At 48.3% G+C, this 26,149-nt stretch overlaps 9 protein-coding genes across 9 annotated transcripts; 6 read left to right on the plus strand and 3 right to left on the minus strand.

Moving 5' to 3' along the window:
- Positions 1-19: 19 nt before the first annotated feature.
- TRUGW13939_09656 (uncharacterized protein) lies at positions 20-2,155 on the plus strand (the record flags this gene model as incomplete). Its single annotated transcript, XM_035492776.1, has 4 exons — positions 20-119; positions 173-787; positions 851-1,434; positions 1,502-2,155. The coding sequence occupies 4 exons, from the start codon at positions 20-22 to the stop codon at positions 2,153-2,155; spliced, it is 1,953 nt and encodes a 650-aa protein (XP_035348669.1).
- A 2,114-nt stretch (positions 2,156-4,269) lies between these two features.
- TRUGW13939_09657 (uncharacterized protein) lies at positions 4,270-5,091 on the plus strand (the record flags this gene model as incomplete). The annotated part of the gene is made up of 1 exon (XM_035492777.1): positions 4,270-5,091. The coding sequence occupies one exon, from the start codon at positions 4,270-4,272 to the stop codon at positions 5,089-5,091; it is 822 nt and encodes a 273-aa protein (XP_035348670.1).
- Positions 5,092-5,917: 826 nt separating this feature from the next.
- Positions 5,918-6,911, plus strand: TRUGW13939_09658 (uncharacterized protein; the record flags this gene model as incomplete). Its single annotated transcript, XM_035492778.1, has 2 exons — positions 5,918-6,374; positions 6,433-6,911. 2 exons carry the CDS (start codon positions 5,918-5,920, stop codon positions 6,909-6,911), a joined length of 936 nt encoding a protein of 311 aa, XP_035348671.1.
- Positions 6,912-7,159: 248 nt separating this feature from the next.
- Positions 7,160-7,783, minus strand: TRUGW13939_09659 (uncharacterized protein; the record flags this gene model as incomplete). Its single annotated transcript, XM_035492779.1, has 1 exon — positions 7,160-7,783. One exon carries the CDS (start codon positions 7,781-7,783, stop codon positions 7,160-7,162), a length of 624 nt encoding a protein of 207 aa, XP_035348672.1.
- Positions 7,784-8,330: 547 nt separating this feature from the next.
- On the plus strand, positions 8,331-9,830 carry TRUGW13939_09660 (uncharacterized protein; the record flags this gene model as incomplete). The annotated part of the gene is made up of 2 exons (XM_035492780.1): positions 8,331-8,617; positions 8,684-9,830. 2 exons carry the CDS (start codon positions 8,331-8,333, stop codon positions 9,828-9,830), a joined length of 1,434 nt encoding a protein of 477 aa, XP_035348673.1.
- Positions 9,831-10,000: 170 nt separating this feature from the next.
- Positions 10,001-16,423, minus strand: TRUGW13939_09661 (uncharacterized protein; the record flags this gene model as incomplete). Its single annotated transcript, XM_035492781.1, has 11 exons — positions 10,001-11,284; positions 11,345-11,632; positions 11,698-11,901; positions 11,956-12,208; positions 12,267-12,638; positions 12,692-13,052; positions 13,103-13,234; positions 13,290-13,401; positions 13,455-16,115; positions 16,181-16,355; positions 16,416-16,423. The coding sequence occupies 11 exons, from the start codon at positions 16,421-16,423 to the stop codon at positions 10,001-10,003; spliced, it is 5,850 nt and encodes a 1,949-aa protein (XP_035348674.1).
- Positions 16,424-17,564: 1,141 nt separating this feature from the next.
- On the plus strand, positions 17,565-22,395 carry TRUGW13939_09662 (uncharacterized protein; the record flags this gene model as incomplete). The annotated part of the gene is made up of 11 exons (XM_035492782.1): positions 17,565-17,606; positions 17,678-18,209; positions 18,269-18,861; positions 18,915-19,045; positions 19,100-19,116; positions 19,168-19,803; positions 20,385-20,431; positions 20,497-20,886; positions 20,959-21,156; positions 21,212-22,264; positions 22,324-22,395. 11 exons carry the CDS (start codon positions 17,565-17,567, stop codon positions 22,393-22,395), a joined length of 3,711 nt encoding a protein of 1,236 aa, XP_035348675.1.
- A 444-nt stretch (positions 22,396-22,839) lies between these two features.
- Positions 22,840-23,577, minus strand: TRUGW13939_09663 (uncharacterized protein; the record flags this gene model as incomplete). The annotated part of the gene is made up of 1 exon (XM_035492783.1): positions 22,840-23,577. The coding sequence occupies one exon, from the start codon at positions 23,575-23,577 to the stop codon at positions 22,840-22,842; it is 738 nt and encodes a 245-aa protein (XP_035348676.1).
- Positions 23,578-24,024: 447 nt separating this feature from the next.
- Positions 24,025-25,249, plus strand: TRUGW13939_09664 (uncharacterized protein; the record flags this gene model as incomplete). The annotated part of the gene is made up of 2 exons (XM_035492784.1): positions 24,025-24,172; positions 24,234-25,249. 2 exons carry the CDS (start codon positions 24,025-24,027, stop codon positions 25,247-25,249), a joined length of 1,164 nt encoding a protein of 387 aa, XP_035348677.1.
- Positions 25,250-26,149: the final 900 nt, after the last annotated feature.

The raw sequence follows: 26,149 nt of genomic DNA on the forward strand, positions 1-26,149 counted from the left end.
TCTAGCCAGAATCGACCCCATGGACGATGTTCCTCCAGTCCGGTCTCGAGACGGGGTTGCTGAGGAGAAGTTACCATCCGATATAGAAGTGATATCGACCATCAATAAAACTCGTTCAGGTTTGACACCCCTTCTTCTGCTCTTGCTCTAATCAAGCTAAATTGTCGTCCAGGTGGCTCTTCTCAAATCTTGCAAGAACCTGCAAAGTCAACATGTCCTGCGAACCCCACCATTCGACTTTCCGGCGCAGAATACAACATAGGATCGCACCAATGCGCGCCTCGTCCAAGCCGTGACAAGATGTCTATACCACTAAACATGGCCGACATGAACCCTGCATTGCCCCCGTATCAAGCTACCGGGGTTCCTTTTGGGCAACAGTACGTCCAGGCGCATCAATCGCCAGGGATTATGTATCCGGTTCAACACATGCCCTACATGGGTCAAACTCCAGGCCAACCCATGTACAACGTACCCTATTCGCCAGGATATCAGAATCCGTATATGCAGCAACAACCTCAGGGATACGCAACATATCACCCGCCGAATCCAGCTGCCAATGCGGGAATGTATAGTCCGTCATATTACTCGCAGCACCCATACAACACTAGGTTTGAAACAAACCCAACGGCCTCGAAGGATTACCACCCCTCTCAATTGACGCAAGCACCGCCAAAACGAGAGATAGAGAGACGGGTTTCTGCGGCAAACTATGATGTGTCACAAACAATCGTCGACGGGTCCTCTCCTATGAAGCCTTCACGGAGAGGTTCTTTGAATAGTCCGGGTATGCATTCAGCCCTGATCCTCGAGAATGCGGCAATGACTTGCTAACTTGCAACGCGTACAGACGAACAGACAGCATTGCGATTGCCCTTCACAGCTACATCCAGTGCACCACGCGGTCCGCCGCGGAAACCGAAGCAGTCTGGGCATGCTCTGTGGGTTGGCAATCTCCCGCCGGCGACGAGTGTGATTGATCTCAAGGACCATTTCTCTCTGGATGCGACGGGTGATATCGAAAGCGTGTTTCTGATAGCGAAGAGTAACTGCGCATTTGTGAATTACAAAGGCGAAGATGCCTGTGTGGCGGCAGTCACGCGGTTCCATGATTCTCGCTTCCACGGTGTGAGGTTAGTGTGTCGGCTGCGGAAGGGAGTGACCGTGCCGGGGTCGAGTCAACCTCCTCCTGCCCAGCCGGCCGTCAACGTCAACAACAACAACACCGCCTTTACAGCCCGCGAGGATGCCAGCGTGCTGCACTCTGCAGAGGATGGAGGTGGTCCTGAGAGCCCCGCGCGGAAACGGCCACGAGTGCCTGAGCGATTCTTTATTGTCAAAAGCCTTACTGTCGAGGATCTCGAGGGGAGCCGCCAAAGCGGCGTATGGGCAACGCAGACTCATAACGAAGTGACTTTGAACGAAGCATACGATGTGAGCTCCTTGTTTTTCTGGTGTCTTTCTCTCCTGGCCACTCTTGACTAACTTTTTATTGCGGTAGTCTGCGGATAATGTGTACCTCATATTTTCAGCCAACAAGTCCGGAGAATACTTTGGCTACGCCCGAATGGCTTCTCCCATCGTCGATGATGGCGATCTCGCTCGAGAGGCACCATTGCGTGTCGGGAATACTCTGGCTGAAACAGACGACCTCGAGGTGATCTCGACAGAAGCAACGGCGACAGCCCCGAAAGGAAGAATCATCGATGACTCGGTCCGCGGCACGATATTCTGGGAAGCTGATTCATCAGAGGACGACGATGATGAGGAAGAGAAGAGTGTTGGTGAGGATAACAGCAGCGATGATGATGATGATGATGACGACGATGAGGAGGGCCCCGGCGTAGATGGAAATGTCTCTCGGAGTGAAAAGGGTGTCGTCGAGACACCCGACGAAACCGGGGCCACTGGTGCGCAGTCTCTAGGCAAACCCTTCCGAATCCAATGGATGTCGACGGATCGTGTCCCGTTTTATCGTACGCGAGGACTGCGCAACCCCTGGAATGCCAACCGTGAGGTCAAAATCGCTCGCGATGGCACTGAGATTGAGCCCAGCGTCGGAAGAAGGCTGACTCAGCTGTTTCATTCCCATCTTCTTGGGCCAACAACACCGTCAAACGGACTGGCTGGAATTGGTTTCCAGAGACCGTATTGATGGGCATTGGCGGATAGCGGGTTAGTGACATGGACATACATTTGAGATTGGCTTGAGATGGCGGTGCGCTTACAATGGCTAATGAAATAACATAAAAGAGAAATGAAGAACGGTATTTTTTTAAAGCCACAAGATTTATCAATCTCGGCGGGAACAAGTGATGGTATTAAAAAATACGTTTTTGTAGATCTACATCACAGGCCATGATCAAACTTTATCATTATCTACTTTTCGACTTGGTCTTATTAGGCCTGTGTCGAATGATATTCATACCATTATATGTTTTTGATATTTTCAATAGTGAAATTACTACAAAATAGTATAGGGTATGTTGAAAGCGAAACTGACTTCAGGACCTCCCACCATTGTTAGTATCATGTATCATGACCAGTTGAGATTGAAACCGGTTTGCATGCTAGGGTTGCCTTGTGTGTTACCCATTCTAAATAAATAAGCCAACCAAACAACAGTGTCACTCAATTAAATAAGCATCGACGATGCAGCCAAGGTGACGCAGACATAAGATCCTAAAACCACTAGCTATGTCACACCCCCCTGCTTCAAATGTTGGTAGTAAGTGATCTACAAAAATGCAGCATAGCTGTTCCCTTCAAAATGAGTGGCAATAACACACAACGTTCACTGATCCTAGGTTGGTTGGTAGTGTGACTCATGGCCGAATTTGTGTTCACTGTTTACTATTTCCGCCGCGAGCCGGCCCATGGGTGTGCTTGTGCCGTCCCAACACTAAACAGACGCTTTAGTCAGCACTAGAACGAGACTCGACGATCCCGATCGGGCGGTTGACTGGGGACGGGGAAACTTGACGCTTCAAAGTTCAGCGTCGCTGGTCGACGACGTCATAGACTCGACGGCAGGCAGGCCATTGGGTCGGATGGCAGCACCTATTACTCAAATCCCTTCCGACACGGACTCTGGCATCAGATGTTGCTGTGTTAATATTGGAAGTATTAACCACCATTATTAATTAATACTATGCTCTCTAGGCCGTGGTATGAACATGTGTTAGAGGATTGCCCGTTGCACTATAAACGGCGCTAGGCCGCATCCGGCTACGGTGAGCCGACTCCATCGATTGCAAAAATTAGTGTTTCTGTGGGGGAGCCAATCAGCACGCGCATCCCGCCCCACAGGATACGGTGATCCGTCAGATCATGCTTAGTCACCGGGCCCATTAGTCCCTAGAGAGGACTAGCGCCATGAATAATGCTACAGCTGGCAGGGCAGTTATGCAGCAGTAGGGAGCGAAGTCGTACGAGGATGGAGCACGGCATGTGAAGAGCTGGTGCCTGAGGCCCGATTCTAGCGTCGATTGGCGGTTGTTTCTCAAGGTGTTCACCACCGATGCTACAGCACAATGGCCATTTTGGCTTTCAAAAACAGCAACCAACGTGTTAACTCCGTAGGATCGGAAAGCCTAACAGGCCAACAGAACAGAAAGAAAGGACGTGGCCGGAAAAGGATCGAAAGGACCATCTGCCATGTGATAGGTCACATCTGCGGTGTGGTGGGTCCGCTGCCACCCTCCAGGGCCTAGCGTCGCTGCGCTTCCCCGCCTTTGCTGTTTCCACGGCCCAGAGCTCCTTCTGCCCCCTTCTGACGCCGCAATTACATCTTAATGCCTTCCTTCTCTTCTCTTCTGCCTTCTCCCTTCTTCTCCCCTTCTGTCTCCTCTCATTCCTTTCTTCCATCCTTTGTGTGAAAAACGAACTTCATCATTATCTTATCCCTCGGTAAGGATATTTGTTTGCACCGCTGCAACCGAATTCATTCCCCCCCCACCTGTCGAGTCCACCTGCTCACTTTTTTTATTTCGCTAGATCAATCGTCCTAGCCAACACTCCTTCGGATAACAAAGAAAGAAAAGTCGGACTGCTGGATATTTCGCCGCCATCTTTCTCCTTTCCTTTCTTTCCTGATCGACCTTGTTTTGACGTCATTGCGCAATGACCTAAACAAGATCGTTATTGTGGTTCTGTGTCGGCCTTATCGAACACCTACTGCTTTTCTATTTCGACTCCCATATCTATTTCTACGCAACGCATACACACAACATCAACACCCTCCCAACCAACTGAACAAATTACCGGGTCATGTCCACGAATCGCGAAAATTCACCAACGTCCTCCCCACCACCTCAACGTCGCGCCTCCTTAAATCCAGGATCCCTTTTCTCGAGACATAACGGCGCCACCATGAGCAACAGCAACAACAATTCGGCAGGTAATAGCTCTTCCTTCCCCGGCCCCATCTCCACTGCCACAAACCAACGTCGCATGTCGATTACAACCCTGGGCTTGTCTGGCTCTCCCACGCAAGCATCTCCCTTCACAAACTTCCCTGGTCGACGAGAGAGTCTATCGAGCTCGGTCAGCAATGAAGATGCCGTAGACGACAGCGAGAGTGCACCAGCCAATCAACCAACCTCGCCCTTTGCCAGGCGGGTGTCGTTCGGGGCCCAAGCATTGCGCGAGGCCCGTGGCGGATCTGGTTCTGCAAATGGTAGATACTCCTCTTCTGGATCCTTCTCTCCGGCGACGAGGCGGAACACCTCGTCGTCGACCCACACTGCCAAAGACCATCCTTCTGCACCACCCTCTGCTGCTGCAAGTACTAGCAAAAACATTCAGACAAATGAAAAATCTAACCTGTCGTGGCGACCTACAGGCGAGGGCTTTAACTGGTCCGCAGCTCTTCGAAACAGAGCCGAACGAGCCCCTTCTATTGGCGGCGGGTTTTCTACCTCGCCGCAAACTCAGCAGCCGGCGATGAGCAATGACCCGCAGGCTCGCCACCAACGAGCGGCTTCTATTGCCATCATGGAGCAGCCCACGCGGGAGCTGCCTAGAGAGCCGAGGCAGAACAAGCCAGACTTTTTCCAGGAGAAGATTCTCCGTGCCGATTTCATGGACTAGCTATCTTTGCTATCTCTTGACGTCAAAGACATCGCTTGGCCGGGTTTCAGTAAGCATGTCTGCGGTTGAGAAAGGCATCTACTGGACAGCCCATTTCCGCAGCTGTCTGAGAGCCTCACTTGACTATCAAATTGATCCTGCTGGCCAGGAATTTCAAATTGCATACAGTTTTGTGGAAATACAACCCAGACCACAGACTTCTCACAAGGTGAAATCGACTTATAGCACAGTCGATTGACCAAACGCTCTGTTCGTTCATATATTGAAAGTTCGCTACAATGACTAGGGTCTGGCCTGTTTGAGTTTTGTCATAGCATCAGTGATTTCTTTTTTCTTCCGTATTTTTATAGCTGGAAGTTGGCGGCGTTGTGGTTTTTCTTTGTTTAGCACAATGTTATGTTGCGGAAAGCATATTTATTCAAGATTGATATCATCAAATACTTTTTTTTTTGTATCAGTATTTGCTATTCCAGTAACAAGGAGATTTATCAGTTGCGTATGTACAATATGTGCATATGAGTACCAACGGTCTACAGTAATGTATTGCAGCATCGGTAGCACTATTGAGACTGTCATCCATATTACAAAAAAAAGATATGCAGATAAAACAATTTCGCTAGTCCAGTTACCGATTGCGTTCTTGATTTATCATCATCGTGCTAGCGTGGGCGATCTGCACTCAGTGTGCTAGCGCGGTTCCATTAGCAATCGCTATGCTAGCTCCATCGACTAGCAGATGGCATTGCGAGCGAGGATGGAGTGGTATAAAATACTATTCCAGCTGATATCGAATACGCCAAGCACTCGTTCATGCAGTCAAAGAAACATGGCAGATCATTTTTTCTTCCATAACGTCCCAGCTATTCATTTTCCCTTTACTGAATGTGATCTGGACCAACTAAATAAGCTCTCACTATATGTCGACGCCTTATCAGAACGTTTGGACCAGGCAAAACGAGGCGTCGCCTCCCTAAATCTTCTACATGCTAGGTTCCATAACAATCGAGTCGTGAGATGCACTCCACAGTCCGTCAAAGTGACGGCCGCAGCTCGCTATGCTCCCAGTTCCGACGGGCTCGACTTGAGCAGCATCACAATCAATGCCTTTGTCGGATTAGTGACTTTTTTGCCTCTACCGGATATCAAAATTCTCGCAAGCAATACTGATTCTCTTCGTCAATGTGATCTCTTTTTTGAGAGGATAGGGGTAAATGCTAGGTGGGGGACATACTATACTCATCTCACCACGTGCAACCCGGACTGGGCTCAGCGCTTTTTTCACGGTTAGTTAAAAAGTAAAACAGATGGACAATGTATCATGGATAATGCTGATGTCTACAGACATTCAAAAAAATCTCGAGGCTGTGACAAACCCGCCCAATAAAACAACTGTACAATATTCCAGCCCACCCGCAAATCCAAGCAACTCGGATCCAAACACAGAGGTTTTATCACATACTTTACCTAGCTCCTTTCAAGTAAAGGATCCTCCAAAATTAGAATTCAAACAGAACGCATCAATTCAATCCTCAGTGAATGATCAATTATACAAAGAAACGTCGCTGTATCTACGTGCCCTGAAAGCAAAGGAGAAGGCCTGGGGATCAGAAGATATCACTACATTGGATACTGTCTATGACATTGGCAAGCTTTATACCAAACAAGGAAAATTTGTTCACGCAGAGGAGATGTATGTGCGTGCATTGTCTGGTTTCGAGAAGGCTTTGGGAGCAAATCACGACAGAACCCTGAAAGTCGCTGTTGATCTCGAGGAACTGTACTCTTTGGGAGCTGCTCGAGTCGCTGCCGAGGGGCAATAAACTCAAAGGTTATACTTAATCAAATATAACTCAAGCCTTTATTTTGCCCTATTGGGGCATTTGATGCATAGTCCTTTTCAGGAACCATACATATTATTTTCTATCAGGTTGTCTGATAGCTTTCAGAGGTATTACGGTATCGATATATTTAGAAGTACTCTACTCTTGTGAGTAGCGATCGGATGAAACGAAAAGGACAGCAAAATATGTACAAAATTTACCGAAAACTTAAATGGTGTAACATAATCTCACGACTCTCCCTCACCACCAAAGACCTTCAATCTCTCCTCGATTGCTAGCTTCTGCTCTTTCTCCCCCACCACAATTCCCTTCTCAGGTAACCCAAAAACCATCTGGGCTCTCAACCTCCAACTGTCACTGACAGCCCACTCCTTCTTTACCTCGCCATCAATCAGCGGATTGTAATGCTGTACATTAACACCCAATCCTTGCTCCTCAAGCGCAACCCACAGGTAATACTGGTGCATACCATTACTCTGATGCATCCATTCGTCCATCTTATCTTTATAAACATCTGGCGCACCGTTCCTCGCCTGTTCTACCACTTCCACATCATCCCAGAATAGGATTGTGCCGTACCCTTTCATGTACCCTGCGATACGGTCTGCAGGACCGGAGTTGTAACGTTCGGCACCGAGATGTGTTTCAAAGGTCGACGCTGTGATAGACCAGAGCTTGAGGTGAGCTTCGGAGAAAAGGATGGTGAGGCGAGTAGTTTGACTGTTGAACGCCGAAGGCACGTGGAGGATAGCGCTGGAGGCGAGCTCGATGATGCTGCTATCTGGAATGGGCGAGATTGGTTGGAGGGCCCGGATTGAACGGCGTTTTTGGGTAGCGATTGCGAAACTCATAATTTTTGTAGCGGTCATTATCAGTGTCTTTTTTTTTCGTCTTTTAGAAGTAATGGATGGGAATATGTGGAATATTTAGACTAATAATTGGAGGATCTTGAGGAATATTTATGCTCCAAAGGGTTACCAGAATACTTCTCCTTATCAATTAGTATATCATACCAATTATTAAAAAGAGCCTTAGGGCTCTGCTAGCTTTGAGACCGTTCATGGAGGTTGTTAGTGAGATTTGTAAGCTGACTCTCTGTTTAACGAGGGTTAAACTATTGGGGAGCGCTGCTTACAACAGCTAGATTGCATTCTTCTTATTATAAATCAGATTTAACACCGTATCAAGCCTTGGAACAAGCTATTTGGGGGAGTGCTGACCGGTTATATTCTTGGATGGACATTTCTCCTTGTTATTTTTTTGAGAAAGATTCCCTAGCTCCGGGCTTTTTTGATGTCGGTTCCTAATTCCTCCTTTATTAACTGATGTTGCCATTATTTGTTTCGAAATCCTTCTCTCACGTTCTGCATCAACCAAACTCTCACCAAGCCTCACACAATGACAGAGAAACCCTTCTTAAACTCAAACGGGCATCTTGATTTTGCCCCCGATGATCCCTCAAATCCAAAGAACTGGTCAACAAAACGAAAATGCTACATCACTGGAGTCTCTATTCTATTCGTCGTGAATGCTACGTTCGCTTCGTCAGCACCATCCGGAGCCCTTCAAGGGATCAGCCAGGATTTACATACTTCGATCGAGGCTGCCGGTTTGGTTACTACGATGTTTCTTTTGGGTTACTGCGCCGGTCCTTTGATATGGGCACCGTTGTCTGAGTTTTATGGGTGAGTATTCACCCTCGGAAGTGATGATTGCATGTCAAGCAGTCTAAACTAACTTTTTGACAACAGCCGTCGCTATATCTTCTACATAACGTTCTCCCTTTACTTTATTTTGAATTTCCTCTGCGCTTTCACGCCAAACTTTGCCGGTCTATTACTCGGTCGCTTTCTATCCAGCACATTTGCTAGTTCCGCGCTCTCCAACACACCCGGCGTACTCGGAGATATATGGAATCCTACCGAGCGAGGCAACGCCATGATTCTGTTTTCAATCATGACTTTCGTGGGTCCTGCACTGGGCCCTGTGGTCTCTGGATTCTTGGAGCTGAAGGAATCCTGGAGATGGACTTTTTACGTTCTGCTTTGGCTCGCTGGTGTAACGGAGATACTCCTCTTCACCATTCCCGAAACCCTACCGAGCATCATCTTGCTGAACAAAGCTCGAGATATTCGCAAAAATAGCTCGGAGAATGATAGCCATGTCATAATCGCTCCCGTCGAGGCGACAGATCGGCATTTAGCGTCTATCTTCAAAGCCGCGTTGACAAGACCTTGGAAAATATTGTTCGATCCTATCAGCTTCTTGGTAGCTCTGTACTACTCGGTAGTTTATACCTTGCTGTATATGCTCTTTAGCATTTATCCAATTGTATTTCAACAAAAGAGAGGTTGGAATTACGGAGTTGGAGAGTTACCACTCATTGGAGTGGTCATAGGCGGGTGCTTGGGGGGATTGTTTATATACTTCCTTAACACGCGTGAGAAAAGGAAAACCCTTACTACTAGGAGTTATCGTCCCAGAACCCCCGAAGATCGACTCCCAGTTGCCATGGTTGGCGGAATATTATTCGCAGTCACCATCTTCTGGTTCGCCTGGAGTGCAGAACTCAACTCGGTCCATTGGATTGTTCCCACGCTCGCAGGGACTTTTCTGTCTGCTTCGATTTTGTTAATCTTCGTGTCGTATGTCAACTATCTAATCGACACGTATAGCATGTTTGCAGCTTCGACCCTCGCTGCCAACACGGTGGCTCGATCTGCTTGTGCGGCGGCATCGCCATTGTTTACACAGTACATGTTTGATGCGCTGGGTGTTGGTGGCGCTGGCTCTCTCATCGGGGGAGTTGCAGTGGTACTTGCTCCAATCCCGTTTGTCTTTTATAAGTATGGAAAGTCGATTCGACAGCGGTCGAGGTTTGCCCTGATGAGGGAGTAGGGGCTTTATTTCATCAGTGCGAAGAAGTGTGTATAATGTGTGTTTGAGATGCGATAATAGATATCATGTATACAAGGAACTTTAATGTTCAATTTACAATCTGCAGAAGTAATAATAAATTACTGATTAACTGACTATTAACTACATACATATCCTCTCTATATACTGTCCTAATAAGGAATACCATTGGTCATCAGCTGGAACTGATCATAACCCTTGGTCGAGAAACTGAGATAACTCTTGCGGACCAACTCGCGCATGTAGTCGGCCGCCTCCCTCTCGCTTTTCTCTAGCACGAACCGATCACGAAAGTTCTTGATCGTCTCGGGCTTGAAACACGGCAGGCCGCTGTCGAGCATCATTGTCACGATCTGGATGAACTTGTTGGCGTGGGGGCGCGAGGCCAGGAACGCCTTGACCGAGAGCGACTCGAACCACCGGAATGCCTGTGTCGATGTGGGATCGTGGCTGTGAGTGCCCGGCAAATGTAAGCCGCTTGAAGAATTGCCGTTGGCAACGTGTTGTCCGCCACCCATAACCGCCACCATCTCCGAGGTCAACTTGAATGGTGACCGCTCAAATCGAACACCACCGGGAGCGATGTCGAAACAGAAACCAAAGTCGATATGGATGATATGTCCTGCGTCGTCAATCATGATGTTGCCGTTGTGTCGGTCCTTGAATTGTAGCAAATACGAAATGACCGAGTATGAGGCCATGCTCTTGACGAAATTCGTTCGTGCCTCTTGGAACCGCGTCGACTCTTCACCTCCGTATTTCGATACAAAGTAGTCGTACAGTCCGTTTACTGCTTCGCGGCCGAGCATGTCTCGAGAGATCGAATTGGGCAGCACATCGATCACACCACAACCGGGCGCTGTAGCTGTCACCCGGTAAGGGAACACCCAAACGTCAAGGCCAACTGAGTTGAACACATTCCTGAAAGCCGCGATCAATTGCAGCGCCAACACATCCTGCCGGCAGTCATCACCCACTTTGAAGATCGCTGACTGCCAAACTTCATAAGTCTCGCACGCTTCTTCGGTCGATGTTGGAGTAGTAGGCGTGGCGGCATCCTCCTCCTCTAACAAGTGCTGGTCAAGTGTAGGGTTTTCTATCGCCTTGTTCTTTTGGATTCGAAACGTGGCCATGTATGGGGCCTTTGCATGGCTCTGCAATGGTTTGCCAGACTTGCGATCAATGCCAACAACAACACCATCCGGGTTACTCGGCAGGTAAACGCCGACTTCAACCTTGATCTTGCGGAGTTCCTCTTCAATCTTTTGCTTCTTTTCCGGTTTGCTCTTCTTGATAAACGGCCGCAATTTCCCGGAAATTCCTGTGATTTCATTGAAGAAAGAGAACTCTCTCTCATAAAAGTCGCGCTCTTCAGTCGAGAAACTCGATATCAGTCGATCCATGAAGCTATCCAAGGTGGGCTTGATGGAATCGGGCTATTGAGCAATTAGCAACCCATGTACAAAACTAAAAGAAAACTCGAGGGGGAGAAATACAATCTGGGAATCTTCGTCTTTGTAAGCATTTGCTTTCATGTTCCAAATCACTTGGTGCGCGAACAGCTGCGAAAGTTTCGCTGATTCATAAATATACCGCTCAACATAGCCCATGGCGTCGTATCGCAAGGCTTGGACAAGTTGTGGGACAAAATAGAACCTGACATCGATCGAATGGCTTTCCAAGGCTCGCATGGCATATTGGAGAATAAAGGGGTGGTTGCCATAGGCCGGTAAAAAGTAGGTCAATGCTTCGATAGGCGCAACAGGAGTCCAATACAATAGATACTGCAATCATGTTAGACCAAGCTTCTTTATTGGTCGGCGATATAAAAGAACGAAGGGCCACGAACCTTTAATTGGAAAGAAATGTCGGATGGCAAGCTTAAGCCAAGCATTACTTCAAGACTCTCGGGCACGTCCATCGCTTTCTCAGGGAAATTGAGAAGCAGCCAGCGAACGTCGTTTCGGATCTTTTGTGAAGGAAAGCGGCACGCTATCTGTAGAGCTAAACTGGGATCTTCATTCCATGCAATTCGAAGCAGGGAGCCAACAGCCTTTGTTTCTCACGTTAGTTTAGAGCAAAACAACGAATGTGAAAGAATACAAACCTCTGGTTGACTCTTCCCCCCAAAGGTCGATATGTAACTCTTTCGGTCCTGTTCAAGAGGGAAGAGCCAGACTCTTAAACGCATCCTTTCATTTTCAATAAGAATCTGCAGAAGCTCTTGTTTACTTTTCAATGATTTGCGAGGTCCCACGTTGGTAGAGCCTAGATTAGCGAGATTCTTGAGACTAGTCTCGACGTCCCCCAGCAATCTGTCCTCGGCCTTCATTTGCAGGCGATTACCACCCAACGACCACCTAAATATTGAACATTAGTTAAAGGATACAGCCTGGAGTAAACACAAGATAAACTGACCTTGGAGGAAGTCTAAACCAACCAAGAGCAGCAGAGAGGGTTAGATCTTTTAATTTCCACTTATATTTGTCACTCTGCACCGTTGAGTACTGAATTATTTTCAGTGCTAGAAGAATTATGTGGAAGTGGACTTCTCGTGCCAGTGGGTGGCTGCTGGTGTGTTTCAGACCGACCAGGGTACGGTGAATCATTCGAGAAAATATTCGCTGAGAATGGGGGTTACCCAGGCGAATGGCGTTAAAATGGCTTCCAAAAAACTGCAAGATACGGAAATGCGGTGACAGGATATCTTGGGCCTTGTGTTGTTGCCGAAGGAGCAATGCTTTGTCTGAAGGAAGCAGCTCAATGTTTGCGAAAAAAGGGTCCGGGTGCCTGGTATGGTGTTATTATCTCCGTCAAAAACAGTTGGCTTCTTAGTAACTTACTCAAAAAAGGGATCGAATATTCCCTTTCTTCTCGAAACAGTTCTTTCCCAAGCTTCTGCTATCTCCGTCAAGATTCTGGATTCTGTTTCCGGATTCTCGTGAATAACGCCCAGCCACACTGATATACCAAACTTGATTGATTCCTTGGTGAAAATCTGGAATGGTATACCAACCAGGAAGTGAATGATTGTAGGTTGAATCTCCATGTCTCTGCAAAGCAGGGTCGAGGCATTCCTCAGAACCTCGCGCACTTCGTCGCCAAATCCTTCAACCCCGGCTGAGAGACGATAAGAAAGCTGCTCCAGATCTTCCTCGATTGCTTTGACAGGCTGGTGTATAGAGTTGCTTTTTCCATTGGTGACTTGACGTTCAGATTAGCAAGAGTTGAGAAATTGATTCGTTGGGGCTTACTCAATGATCGACCCTTTGTGCGTTGGCTTTTAGCAGAAATCTCCGAGAACCTGTATTCTTGCCGTGCGGTATATTGTGCAATGAAATCCGAGGCAAAATTGATATTCTCCACACCGTATTTGTCAATAGCACCTAAGGCAATAAAATATTAGCGACGGGTTTGACAGTTCTCGTCATGAAACTATACCTAGTCGTAGATCGCTCTGGGGAATGAGAGCCACCATCTCCAATGCAAACGAGCGTCCAAGGGAGATGCGTCCATAGGACTCGTCATCATCCTCATCTTCAGAAAGGTACGTCTAATACGGGTCAGTAAATTAACGAGCATAGCGAAGAAAGGAATTCTGCTCACCTGTAGGAGGCCCTTCACATCTAAAGGGGCAAGATTGATCGCAATTGTTACCCAATTTTTCGCCTGAACACGGAACGAGGCCAAAGTGCGCTTCCTCGAGTCGTAGTTGTCAGACAGCTCAACTTGCACATTCCCTTTCCTGAAAGTAGACTTCCATCCAAATTCGTCAAGCTCGTTTTCAAGGCACGATGACCACATGATAGTGAGAAGATCGAATAGCACAAAGAGAGACTTTCTATCGCATAGGGAGGACGGAGACGTGCTTATTATTTTGCTGGCACAAGATAAGGCAACCTCCTGGACCCTGTGAATACGGTGACAGCAATAAACAAAAATCTCTGCAAGCTGATTCGACAAGTTCGGGGCAGAAAAGTCTTCAACTTTGCCAGTGAGAGTTATCGACAGGTATGTGGTGACAACTTTATCGGCAATTGCAGCCATACAGTTGCCCATTTCGGACGAATTCAGAGTCGGATCCAGAAAATACAACAAAACCTTGTTGCAGTCTCCACGTGATGCTCGGAGGGTTTCTATCAGGAGACTGGCATTCAAAAAGATGACTTGTTGGTAGCTAAGTCGCTTGACATCAGATTCGCGTTCTGGAAGCTCGTCGGAGAGCGACTTCTTCTGTTCAGTTGTCCGCTGGGGCGTCACAGCACGTCTGAGGATAATATTGAGCTCCACGTCACTCTCCAAAATTTCAGCGCGGTTTTCAGGGACTAGCGAAGGGGACTTTGCTGCAATAGCGCGTAGTTCATCACGATATCGCTTCCCGATCTCAGACTTGAACGAGATACCATGCACAGCGATATTAAACCAGGCGTCACGGAACAAAGCGGCGGTGTCTTCGTCATAATAATAAGAAACGTCATTTAGCTGGCCTGTGGTCTCACTTTCCCACGACAATAGAAGTCCAAGTGGCTTCAAAAACGGCGTAATATCGTTTGGTGTCAGCGATACGTCCTTTTGCTTATGGTGTTCAATGTCTGTCACGTCCCCCTTACTGATGATTCTTTCCAGCAAATGAACGAGGTAGATCCTGAAGTGAGATGGGCTTTTACTCAGGCTGCACGAGATGTAGAGCCTTGCATTGTGTACTGCATCCACGATGATGCTATGACCTCTGAGGGTACCCTCTTGATAAAGACGAGCATAAAATTTCAACAATAGCTGGAATTCCGTGTGTCTGCTGGCAAGGACCAACTTTGCCGTTTCTTGAATGATATATGCATCCACGATGATGTTAATTTTGCCAATTTTCTGAAGAAGCATGGACTGGGCCAAAGCTGTCAGGTTCTCGTCTGCACATCCAACAGCTATGTTGACGATGGTGTGAATGACATTGCGATGGGTAACCGCAGTTTCCTCTTCACTGTTTCCAGGCAAGGATATAACGCTTTCGGCATTGGAATAATAAGTGTCAAGAGTGCTATTGTTCTCATGCGCCTCCACAGGAAGCTGGCCACTTCGGTCATCATTTACAGCTGCTGGACTGAGAGCATTTCCGAGTGAATATAGAGTGGTAATCACAGAGTCTTGAGATAGGATATTGAGGACCTTGGTGAGACAATCGGCGGCGACTGAAGCAACTGAAGCATTTGTATTGCCTTGTACAATAAACTTCAAGAGTGACTGGCTGAGGTTGGAGGCGTGTGCCGGATATAGCCGCGCAGTAGCCGCAGTAATACCGAGCACGGTAGTTGCCAGATCAGAATTAGCCATTTGGGCTGTGTCAGTCACTGTATCCTCAAGCCACGATAGCAACAAATCAGTATCGGCAGCATCCGGATCCAGTATAGTACAATTCAAGAAGGCAACCAAGGTTGAGGCTTTGGTGGAGAAAGCGAGACCTTGCTGCCATGGTGAACCAATTTGCAAATAGTCTGCCCCATCTTGCAAAAACTGAACCTCATCTGCAATAATGCCGGTGAGACTCTGCACTAGGGAGCTCTCATCTTCATCGTGATAGTTCGCCGCACGGGCATAGCCACTGTTATATTTGTTGAACAAGGCATTGTCATCCAAATTGGGGGAGCCCAAGACGGTAGTTGTTGTGCAAGATTTGATAAAGTGGGTAAATGCTTGTTGCAGCAACATGGAACCAAGGGGTCGTCCCTGGGAAGCATATCTTCGAGAATATTTGCGCCACTCTCGTAGAGACGAGTCAGATATGGATTGGTTGCGAAGCTTGGAAGCAGCTGTTTCGACAGCGACAAGGAAACCCTCGGATAGAATATCCTGCAAGTATTGAATTATGCCTGATTTCTCCGTCGCAGTCCACACGTGAGTGGAGCGAGAAGCGCCTTCCATAAAGCCAACCAACGAAACAGTCAGAATTAGGATTTCGGTCGATTCAAGCCGCGCTCCTCTGATTACGTGTGTATAGTTGCTGAAGTACTCGATGATCGCCTTGTTGGCAGATTCGCGAACGGATGCATGGTTCGAAGTCAGCGATAAGAGAGCTTCTGTTAGGCTTCGTGTCAACTCTTCCCAAGGAGAACTCTCTACATCGAGCAGGAGTGGCGACGCTTGGAACACTTGGCTGTGTGATTCTGGCAAATACTCGGCAAGTTGCGAAACGAGGCGGAGAGCGTGATCCTGCTGGGTAACGTTCGGGGAGCTTTTGGCCAGCGCGAGGAGGATTTCGAGTTCTCGGATTGTCTGTTTGTCAACAAAGTTAGCTGGTGGGTGAGGGAACGCCTCGGTTTGGGAATCGATAAACAAACCATAGGAACTTGCGAGACCGGGGGCTGTCCTTTTAGAACGCCATTCAGCAGGCTCTTTGGCCTGTATTCACTGAGAAGCGGTGCGACATTGCGTCCTTTATCGCCCTGTCCGGGATTCGCTGCGTCGAAGGCAGCAAGTCGCTCAAACGCTGCGCGTCTGATATTCGTTGTCGATCTAGTATACGCAGAATTATTGGTACACGCGATGCAAGGTGGAAGGGCAGCCAATACTCACGCGTCCATTGTAAACCGTACGAAGCAGGAATTGCCAACAGGAACAAAACGAAGCAGCTCTCCTGACCATGATAATAAGTAGTGACGACCAGCTCCGCGGCTGGCCGGCTGCACATGCCCTGCCGCTTCCCTGGGACCGCCCGGTGGGGCCCGCAAAAGTACTTTCCTCGGCCGGCTTCGACTTGATTAATTAATAGAGTTCTTCCTGGAATAATAATATATCATATATCATGTTTTCACATTTTGCCTGTACATTTTACTGACCCCATATTTGGTTTTATACATAACACATCTTGCCAAACACACTTTATCTATTGTTTTATTTTTTGTCATTTAATCCACAGTAGCTACGCCAAATAAAGTCATTACATTAATATTGTGAGCAACCTGTCTGTCTGTGCCTATAAGATGTTAGACAAGGTAAATATCATCGATGCCAAGACAGTATTCCGCTATACCGGAATGGGAACGCTAAACCGGATACGGGACACTGAAGACCCGGTAATAATAACAGGCATATTGTTTACAATGATGTGGTTAGAGAACAGCGAGGCTTTTCATAAACACTTCGACCGGCATCATTAATACTGCACGTCATCTACTAGTAGTACTGCCGCGAGATGTGCTAGAAGAATAAAGATTATACATATATATATATATATATATATATGTTTACATTTAATAGAGTGATTGATTAATGTGATAGGTTTGATCGCCTGAAAACCCCCCCAAGCCTTCTTTTTCGTCTAAAAGCCCGTACCACTTCGATTCACTCCAAAAAAAAAAAAAAAGAAAAAACGACGTGGCTGCGAAACGAGAAAAAGAATCTGTTGGCCGCGGCTTTCAAGGTTCAGCCTCATCTGCTAGTCCCATGCCTTGCCTGCCTGGGAATAGCAGTAACGTGCTGGTGGGCCCACCCTAGGCAGGCTGTCACCACCACTGCCTCCCAGAACGCTGCTTTGTCTTCGTCCGCTGTCCACTAATCGCTAGTATTTGCTATTCCTGCGTCCGAGCCCTGAAAAAGCCCTTGTTATTGGCCAGATTATGAGACTTGTTACTGTCAAATCCTGAAAACCTCGAAAAAATCGTCCAACGGTGAGAAGCGCGTTGCTGGAAGGTCTGGTCTTTTCCGCGCTGGGGAATAGCAACAATGGCACCCCAGAACGAGAAGAGCTCGTTGAAACGTGGGAGAGTACGGCGCACTTCCCATTCTCTGTCCCTTCGCAATCGATGTACTGTCGCTAATCGCTCTGCGTGGTGTAGGTGAGCTTGGATAGCCAGGCACAGGACCCCAAGAAGCCGCGACGACGATCACAACGTATCTCTTCACAAGTCACTGCAAACATCGGAGCGACGCCCGTCGAGAAGACCTACCTTCCAACCCCATTGACGCACCACAACTCGACCGCTACAGATCTCCATAAAGACTTGACTGCGACCCCCGAGGGACGCCATACTCCTGCATCTGAAGTCTTCTCATCTCCCCCGGGAGACACACAGGCGCTTTCCCAATTCGTCTATCCTCCTCGTGCATTTGCTGATGATGTGGAGGATGAGGCTAGCGAGGGCGTTTGGGGCTATTTAATCCCCCTCGACGCTCAATCCAGCAAGCCGTTAGTTCTAAAGAAGAGAAACAATTGTGAAACAAGCCCATGCACCAAACCAGCTGCGCCGAAAACAGCCACGCCAAACAAGAGTACCAAATCGCAGTCGAAACCACTCAAGAAGCCTGAGGGCAAAGACTCTCCAGCATTGCCTCCGAGCGGATATCTGATTGGCCGACACCCAGAATGCGGTAAGCATAGACAGAGAAACTCAAAGTTGGCACAAGGTTAAGACTAATCATCTTATTAGATCTTATTCTCGATATCCCAACTATCTCAAATCGCCACTGCTTAATCTTTAATGAAGCTAGAGACGGCGACATCGTGGCTGTGCTCGAGGACCTCTCCAGCAATGGAACCTTCGTCAACGACGCCATCCTAGGTCGCAACAAACACCGAGAACTCGAAGATGGCGACGAGGTCACGATTCTCGACGAGGCTAGATTTGTGTTTCGTTATCCTCGGACGAGAGACACCAATGGTTTCCGCCAGCAGTACAAAATGCTTCAACAACTCGGCAAAGGCCATTTTGCCACTGTGTATCTTTGCGTTGAGCGAGCAACTGGTACAAAATATGCTGTCAAGGTCTTTGAACGACGCCATAGTGAATCTCAGAAATCCCAAGCGGATACCCTTCAACAAGAGATTGCCTTGTTGATGAGCGTTAATCATCCGAATGTCTTGTGTCTAAAAGATACCTTTGATGAACGGGACGGGGCATACTTGGTTTTGGAGCTGGCACCTGAAGGTGAACTCTTTAACTACATTGTTTCTAACCAAAAGCTATCCGAGAGCGACACCCGAAAGGTATTTGTTCAATTGTTCGAGGGGCTAAAATATCTGGTAACTATCACTTTATTGATCCTGTCTACTTGGACATGGCTAATGCAACCTAGCATGACCGGGGCGTTGTGCACCGTGACATAAAGCCTGAAAATATCCTTTTAGCGGACAAGGGATTGACTGTGAAACTAGCGGATTTTGGACTTGCCAAAATCATTGGTGAGGATTCGTTCACTACTACATTGTAAGTCTTCTTTTCCCTATATCAGTCTAGATTCTATATACTGACGCGCCGTAGGTGTGGGACTCCGAGCTGTAAGTTCTAATATTATGTAGCCTTGGTATGCACCAACTGACTGGGTTTAGATGTCGCACCTGAGATTTTGGACGAGTCTCGGCATCGGCGTTACACAAAGGCTGTGGACATCTGGTCCTTGGGTGTGGTTCTTTATATTTGCCTCTGCGGATTTCCGCCCTTTTCAGACGAGCTATATACGCCAGAAAGCCCCTACAGCCTGGCACAGCAGATTAAGATGGGCCGCTTTGATTACCCATCACCTTACTGGGACTCTGTTGGAGATATCGCTTTAGATCTGATTGATCGGATGCTGACAGTCAACGTCGACAAGCGAATTACAGTGGATGAATGCCTGGAGCATCCTTGGCTTACTGGCAAATACCCAAGCGTCAATGATAGCACGGACGGTTTGACCGGTGCGATGGACAACCTGGACTTCTCCAAACGTAAAATTGAACGGGAGCGCACATTACTTAGTTCCGTCAATGATGTCGAAGTCGGCACGATTGTGGAAGACGAAGATTCACAGGTCAAAGTTTTCCGGAAGAATGCTGCAGGGAAGCGCGTCCACAATCACGCCGGCCAGGCGAAAAAACGTCGCGAGCCCTCTCCTGCTGCTCATCGGCCTGCCGCTGAGTTTGTCAACATGGGTGGCCGTGGAGATCCTGTTTTGTTTGAAGAAGACCCGGATAGTCGTTATCCTCGTACCAAGCCCTAAAAAAGTTGTACCTGGCGACTCCCACGGCTAGCGACTTTGGCTACGTCTATCTGTTATTAATCCTATTGTATATCTTCATGCCAGGCAGTCAATATTGTAACATAGGTTGGGCTATAACTGGTTGGCGTGCTTGGGCGTTGCGACACTATTGGGGCTTGTCCTTGTTTGTCCGAAATTTCAGCTGTTCACTGTTTATTATTATTATTAATGGTCAATGACAAGGTCTTTGTGTCTTTTGAAGAGTAATCTTCTGCAAGGCTACAGCAACAATGATACCGTACTGTAATGTAAGCATGTGTGGCGTGACTCGGGTCGCCGGCCCGCTGCACTGTTGCAGGCTCAAGAAATAGGACGCTTGTAATTCTAAAGGCCGATCTTCTATTGGTTGGCGTGTTCGCAGCAAACACAAGCCAACCTAGACCGTGGAAGCCATAGTATGTATTTGGAATCCCACAAATTGTGAAATCACATGATAGAATACTATCTAGGACCAGTAATAATAAAAACACGGACCCTGCATAACCGTTTCAATGCGTACGGTAATCTAGAATCATGCACTTTACCCAGAACAGCCTAGTCCCGCCAACGCTAAGGCCAAAAGCGGACTAGCCGCGGTGCGCCTTCCCCTGGACCAGTCTTGAGCTGTATTATTTTCGCGAAACCATATCGTGCTTGCCAGTTTCCACCCAGGAGGCGACCACGATTTCTTGCAATCGCTCGACACCCTCGCTCCCTCGCTCCCTCGGTTTATGAAGCCTCAACGCTGACCGATTGCTTCCCTGATCTCTTCCCCTCGTGTGTCTATCGATCACTTCTCTGCATCATGGGGCTTTTCGCCGCCATTCTCGATCGTTTCTGCGAGCAATGCTCCACGCAATCTGTCTTCGTTGTCGCCGGGCTGGGTTTCCTGACTCTGATTGTGCTGTCGGTCTTGACCAACGTCCTGGTCCAGCTGTTGTTCAAGAATCCAAATGAGCCTCCCGTTGTCTTCCACTGGTTCCCCTTCATTGGCAGCACCGTCACCTATGGTATCGACCCTTACAAGTTTTTCTTCAATGCCCGCAAGAAGGTGCGTACCGATTACAACTTTTTTTTTTGTTCAACCGAAGCAAGACCGCCTAACTAATGCCGATGCTTCTAGTATGGCGATATTTTCACCTTTATTCTGCTGGGAAAGAAAACCACGGTGTTTTTGGGTACCAAGGGCAACGACTTTATCCTAAATGCGAAGCTGCGTGACGTGTGCGCCGAAGAGGTCTACTCTCCGTTGACTACACCTGTCTTTGGCAAGCACGTCGTATACGACTGCCCCAACGCCAAATTGATGGAGCAAAAAAAGGTCGGTACTCTACTGTCGCAATGCGCGCGAGTGGACAAAATGCTAAGTGAAACAGTTCGTCAAATTCGGACTCACCTCAGATGCTCTCCGGTCCTACGTTCAACTCATCACAAAGGAAGTTAATGATTTCGTGAAGTCCTCTAGCGCTCTCCAGAGCCAACAGGGTGCCCTGGACGTGTGCAAGACCATGGCAGAAATTACTATTTACACTGCTTCCCGATCTCTACAAGGAAAGGAGGTGCGAGACAGGTTTGATTCGACCTTTGCCGACCTTTACCACGATCTCGACATGGGATTCGCTCCCATCAACTTCATGCTTCCGTGGGCACCACTTCCGCACAACCGTAAGCGTGACCGCGCCCAGCAGAAGATGGCTGAGACATACATGGAAATCATCAAGGCGCGTCGCGAGGCCGGAGGACAGAAGGACTCTGAAGACATGGTTTGGAATTTGATGTCCTGTGTCTACAAAAACGGTACACAAGTTCCCGATGTCGAGGTCGCTCACATGATGATTGCCCTCCTCATGGCCGGTCAACACTCATCGTCCTCTACCATCTCATGGATCGTCCTTCGTCTGGCCTCACGCCCTGACATCACCGAACAATTGTACCAGGAACAGCTCAAGGTGCTAGGATCTGACCTTCCTCCAATCACCTTTGAGGACTTGCAGAAACTGGAGCTACAGGCAAGTGTGATTAAAGAGACCCTTCGTTTGCACGCCCCCATTCATTCCATCATCCGTGCTGTGAAAAACCCAATGCCCGTGGAAGGGACTGGCTATGTCATTCCTACCACTCACAACGTTCTTTCGTCGCCCGGTGTAACTGCTCGATCGCCCGAGCATTTCCCTAACCCTCTGGAATGGGACCCTCATCGCTGGGACGATGTCAAGAACACAGAAGATGATGAGCAGGTTGACTATGGTTATGGTTTGACTAGCAAGGGTGCAGGAAGCCCCTACCTTCCCTTTGGTGCTGGACGTCATCGCTGCATCGGTGAGCAATTTGCCTATGTGCAACTGGGCGCCATCACCGCTGCATTGGTGAGACAGTTCAAGTTCCGAAATGCGCCCGGCGTCGACAAAATCCCAGAGACCGACTACTCTGTAAGTTTACCCCCGCCTTTTCTAAAGTTCCGATCGAGATGCTAACAGTGTATATCTAGTCCCTTTTCTCAAAACCTTGGGCCAACTCAATCATCGAGTACGAAAGACGTAACCCAGCCACTAAAGCTTAATTTGTTCAAGTCAGGTCATGACCCGTTTCTGCAGCTCGATTTTTACTTATATAGACGCGAAGACGCCATATGGATGCCTTTTTTTTTTGTCTTTCTCATGGATAATAAGAGTAATCTATTCCAGCATTGCGCTTTTGAAGATTGGGCTTGCTGGAAACTCTTTGATTCTTGTATATTATTTAATACTGTGTTCCTGTGGAGCGTTATGAATCCCACGAGTTACCCATCAATGCAAATTTCAATTCATACTTTACAAATTGATTGGTCATGAAAAAAAGTTTTAGGTTGTTTTTGTTCTGATAATACATTGAAATGAAATTATATCAATCCCTCAAGCCAACAGCCACTCTTAGACACCAGTTTTCCGTAAGCTGTAAAAGTACAAAGGTATAGATAGATAGATAGGGAATGGGTGATACGCGAAAATATTATTTACAAGGCAAATCAAGAACTAGCCATGCGTCTCTCGGCGCTTCTCTTCTTTGCTCGCACCTCGGCACGACGTCGCTCACCACCGTCAACCTTTTGACCGCGTTTGTCTTCCCACATCCCCTCGGTAACTTTTATCAAGGCCGCTGACCCATTTGTGCCTTTGATAGCCTGGAGATACGGACCTTTCACCATAGTTCCCTGGTGGACCTTCATGTGCGCAAACTTCTTGAGAATATTCGATTTGCTGTGTTCGTACGCTTCCGCATCGGGTGGCAGATTGACAATTCGCTTTTGCATACCAGGGGTCAGTGTGGCAGATGCTCGAGGCACTTCGCGATTGTTCGACTCTGTCTTGTCTGCCGGCACCTCAACGACCCGGAGTTGAGCGACCCCGTCCACGACGGTCTCCAAATCGCCTCCGGGCCCGTATACTCCATTCTTGAACTTCTCGCGTTGCCGAAGAAGATACCTCCGTTGCCGTGCGGGTTCGATGCCGAGCTCTCGTAGTTCCGGTGATGTGAGCGAGAAGAGACTTTCCCAGGACGAAAATTTGCTCGCGTGTTTGGACATGTCGCGGCCGATTAGGGACAAAAAAGTCTCGACATTGGGCACAAAGGGGGTTGGAGAAGGAGGAGGAGGACGAGCAGTAGTCGAGAGCTTGGTTTTGGACTGGTGAAAGCATCGCACGCATCTCCAGGCCCCAAGAATCTTGGAAGGCATGATGCCGACACGCGGAGTAGGGGCCAGCATTGCGAAAAGCGGACTGGGTTGTCGTGGGTGAATTGGCTCCCAAATCGATTATATCAAGCCCAATGGTATCAAGGGAACATAATTTGTGAAAGGACCGAGCCGAACTCCGGATAATTCGAAAGGCGAGGTTGGTTCTGTGAGTTGCTGTTGTCTCGTCCCGGCCTCTATGCGGGAACTTTTACAAAGGCTCCGGGACTAACGTTAATCCGTGCCACCGAGCTCCAACGACGATAGTCAAATCATGAGCCGCAGCCACTGTCCACGCATTGTTGCTGTTTTGCTAGATAATATTTACTCTCTGGAGAAAACCTGGCCAACACGTTTGTTCATGTTGAAATGATATTGCCATAAGCGAAGCGGCTCTTTCAGGGGGTCTTTCCTTCATCTCATTTTTGCCATAGCTCTACTTCTCGAACCAGCATCGAGATAACTAGAAATCTCGCCAACATGGCAGTATCCCCGTTTATTTCTCAGCCTGCTTCAGAAGGCTCAATGCTAGACTCTACAGTGTCCAAAGCCAAAGAGTCCGTCGCCAAGAACGCATCGGAGCTTACAGAACAGATAAATGCAAGCGTGAGGCAGAAATACGTCAAAGGTATTACCGATTCTCCGTGTTTAGCTTGCTAGTTGAATGCTTACGCGCTGGGATTCCAAAGATAAGAAATTGGGTGAAGGTACCTACGCTGTCGTGTATCTGGGGCACATGAAAGCCGATTTTTCCTCCCTCGTCGCAATCAAGAAGATCAAAGTCAACGCAGAGTATCGAGATGGCCTTTCGATGGACGCGATTCGCGAAGTAAAATATTTACAAGAGCTGTCTCATCCGAACGTCATCGCTCTTCACGATGTATTCTCCTCCAAAGATCGGAATCTGAACCTCGTGCTCGAATTTCTGCCCCTGGGGGATCTCGAAATGCTGATCAAAGATGAGAATATCCAGTACGGAGTGGCTGATATCAAGGCCTGGATGGGTATGCTCGTTAGGGGCACCTGGTTCTGCCATGAGAACTTTGTGCTGCATCGCGATATCAAGCCAAACAACTTGCTGATTGCTGCGGATGGAGAAGTCAAGCTGGCTGATTTTGGTTTGGCACGATCATTCGCAGACCCGTATTTGAACATGACGCATCAAGTCATCACACGCTGGTACAGGCCACCGGAACTTTTATTTGGTGCTCGGCACTATTCCACCGTGGTGGATGTATGGTCCATGGGCATGGTCTTCGCCGAGCTCTTGCTTCGCGTCCCCTTTGTTGCTGGGAGCAGCGACATGGATCAAATCGCAAAGATCAGCGAGGCCTTTGGAACGCCGACGGAGGAAAACTGGCCAGGGGTGACGAAACTGCCTAATTATGTACCTCCGGGAGATCGTGTGAATCCCCTCCAAGGACGAGATTTCTTCCTCCGCCAATTTCCTACGGCAGGTCCCGTTGGCGCTGATCTTTTAATGTCAATGACTACTCTTGATCCCCGGAAGCGAAGTACCGCGCGCGAGATATTAGGACACAACTGGTGGAAAAGCGACCCCAAACCAACCTCGAAGGAGGCTCTGCCGAGGAAATCCGGGGGCTCGAAGAAAATGGGCAACGATCTTTCACGCCGAGCCGGAGAGGAAGACGACAACCGTTTCAAGAATGCCGCTCGACAGTTGGATTTTGGCGCCATGGTATGAAGCGAGTACGAATTCCGTATGCTGAAAAGGGGACTCAATCGCGGGGAAAGGGAATCATTGAAGCTGGAGATCAACTAGGGAGCCGTATGAGGTGTCTGGTCTTCATTTTCATGGCGTGAACCAATGCTTCCCAGGTCGAAATGAATTCTCAATGCAAGAAGCACACACAACTGACCCCCCCCCATTTCTTGATTCCAGTATATCCAAGTGATCAAACCATCTACCGCCAATGTTGCAATTGGCTCTAGGCTGTTCAGGATGTCGCCTGTCTGTGGTAGCTGAGCCAGGTCTTCTGTTGAAACACGCACCAGGACTTGCTTTCTGTGTTCTGACCAATTGCCTAGCCGGCCGTTCGAGAATATCCACAGAGAGCATATCCTTCCTCGGAATTACAGATGGCTGTTGTCTACCTACCTGTGAAATAACGTTGATATCAAAAGACATTCATTAACGCTCCCTTGCTCCAAGCATGAGTAATGTAGGCCCGATCATCGGCTGTTCACTTGCTGGAGCCTGGAGGTAGCACCGCGAGCGTTAGGCTTTGCGGATTCCATGGATCGAGGCCGGCTCTAGGGTTGCTTGAGGCTAGGTGCTGACTCTAGCGTAAAGTGTAAATACTGAGGGATCATGGGTGCCTGATTCCTCTGGCCGCAAGGGGCCCCGCCCTGCGGCAGGAGCCACCCCTGTGGCCTGTGCGCGCCCTACAACCCGGCGAACGAACACGCTCATCCTGCTAATTAGTCCCCCTTATGGACCGTCCATCTCCTGCTCGCTACTACATACCTACATGTTCTTCAGGCGCTCAGCACCGCGCTCTCTCTTCTCTGCGTCCGAATTGTACAGGCGCCCGAAAGAACGAGAAAGAGATCTCGTCTCCATCCGGTCTCGACGCGCCCAGCT

The sequence above is a fragment of the Talaromyces rugulosus genome, chromosome V (assembly GCF_013368755.1).
Source record: "Talaromyces rugulosus chromosome V, complete sequence".
Classification (NCBI taxonomy): domain Eukaryota; kingdom Fungi; phylum Ascomycota; class Eurotiomycetes; order Eurotiales; family Trichocomaceae; genus Talaromyces; species Talaromyces rugulosus.